Raw genomic sequence first — 1,866 nt, forward strand, 5'->3', positions numbered from 1 at the left:
TTGAGGGGTTTCTTAAGAGTTAATGCACAGACAAGAAACAACTTCTACTCCAAAGAAAGTGTGCAGTATGTGCCAAATAGAAAGAACAACAACTTAAAATTATTAAGGTCTAGGAAGACAACTCTTTTGAACAAGAATACTAAATTTTTTTTCCCCTCAGGCTATAAACCATTGATTCATATTTTTAATCGATTTTTAATACATCTTCTCACTCACGTGACTAGCAGATATATTTAATAAGGATGAATTTACTTAGACGATAGCATTTACCTAAGCAAATATGGTATCTTTAAAGTAACTGAAAACTCTTTCTTTAGATGAAAGTTTTGCTGTGAAGCACAACAAAGAATTTCTCCTTTCAATGGCCAACCGAGGGAAAGATACGAATGGTTCACAGTTCTTTATGTAAGTATTGAAATGTGTATGTGGTTTGCTATTTGTAAGCTGTAAAGGTGATCCTTCTAAATATTGAGGACTAGCTGCTGTGCAAAGCCAAAGTTGATGGGTTAATGGTGTTTCACAAAGTTATATAAAAGTAATCGTTTTCCTAATGTGCTGTTTAGGGATCCTGACTATTTTTATCCCTTTCATGTTTAGTGCTTATTGTCTGTGCAAAGGGCTCTTACTGGTTCTCAGTAGCTGTGTTCTAACTTGGCCGATAAAGCAAACCTGTTAGTTCCCTGTAGAACTCATATAACTTTATACAATAACTGCTGTCTGGAAGGAAGCAAAACAGCTCTGGAGGCTTTCAAAAGTAGTAGAGGGCTTTTTTTAGTCGTGAAATAACTTTCCAGTATGGTTTCATTTATAGTTAAACTTAAGTTCTTAAAATACATTGCTGTAGACTCTTCTTTAAATATAAATTATTTACAGAAAACATTCTCAAAATAATCACTCTTACCCATGTTTCATGGCATTAGTTAATATAATGAGTTAAGGATGTCACCTACCATGAAACCCTTATTTTGGGATTTCTGTGTGATCATGACTGCAGTCATCCCAGTTTTCTGCTCTGCCATGACTGACATCTGTGTGCCCCCTGGTGGCCTAGGGGAAAGGCACTGCACTGTCACTGCAGAGACCCGGGTTCGATTCCCGGTCGGGGCCCCTCCCCGGGCAGATGGAGCTCGTTAGCCCATAAGGCAATCCATCTACGTCCTGACGACCTCGCTGCCACGGTCCAAGCGTGCTTGGCCCCGGCAGATGAACCTCAGGATTAAAGGGTGGGCTCAGTTCCGCGCACACTGTGTCTCACCTAAAAAATCCAGTGCGCAGGCTGGAAGGTGGAAAGACCTTCCCCGGTTCTTCGTTTGCGGAGAGACTGGCCATTAAAGTAACTCTACTAGAGGGGAAAGCTGAGGGAAAGTCCGTTCTAGTTCTGTGTCAAATAATCTGTAGATACAAATATTTTTTTCTTCTGGTGTTTTGTGATTATTTTCAAACGTGTAGGAGATTATTTGCAGTTTTCCTGCTGTGAGACAGGATTTTTGTATCTGTTCTTGGTAGTATAATGTTCACCTTCGTATGTATAGATGACATGGCTTCAAATGCTGACTGCTTTTCACTAACACTGACTTTGTTTTTCTCTTTTGAATTAAAATCTGGAAACAACAGAACAACTAAACCTACACCTCATTTAGATGGGTAAATATCTCTTTCCTTCTTCTTACGTTTGTTTGGGAACTGCCTGAAGAAAATTAAGTACTAAAAATTCTTATTTTTATTTAAATTCCTCAGACATCATGTTGTTTTTGGACAAGTCATCTCAGGTCAGGAGGTTGTGAGAGAAATAGAAAACCAGAAAACAGATGCATCTAGTAAACCGTATGCTGAAGTACGCATACTGAGTTGTGGAGAGTTAATTCC

At 38.9% G+C, this 1,866-nt stretch overlaps 1 protein-coding gene across 3 annotated transcripts in view; it reads left to right on the plus strand.

Annotated features, from left to right (window-relative positions):
* Nucleotides 1-1,866, plus strand: part of PPIG (peptidylprolyl isomerase G) — a 25,404-nt gene that overhangs the window by 12,339 nt on the left and 11,199 nt on the right. For 2 of the 3 annotated variants that reach the window (XM_027911533.1, XM_027911534.1), the window contains exons 6-8: nt 318-405; nt 1,615-1,644; nt 1,738-1,858. In XM_027911533.1, coding sequence (XP_027767334.1) covers nt 318-405; nt 1,615-1,644; nt 1,738-1,858 — 239 coding nt within the window. The remainder of the gene's footprint in view (nt 1-317; nt 406-1,614; nt 1,645-1,737; nt 1,859-1,866) is intronic. The other variant, XM_027911535.1, reaches the window with a different exon arrangement.

This window comes from Empidonax traillii, unplaced genomic scaffold (assembly GCF_003031625.1).
Source record: "Empidonax traillii isolate 1590-97213 ecotype Southwest subspecies unplaced genomic scaffold, ASM303162v1 scaffold33:size3420811, whole genome shotgun sequence".
NCBI classification, from domain to species: domain Eukaryota; kingdom Metazoa; phylum Chordata; class Aves; order Passeriformes; family Tyrannidae; genus Empidonax; species Empidonax traillii.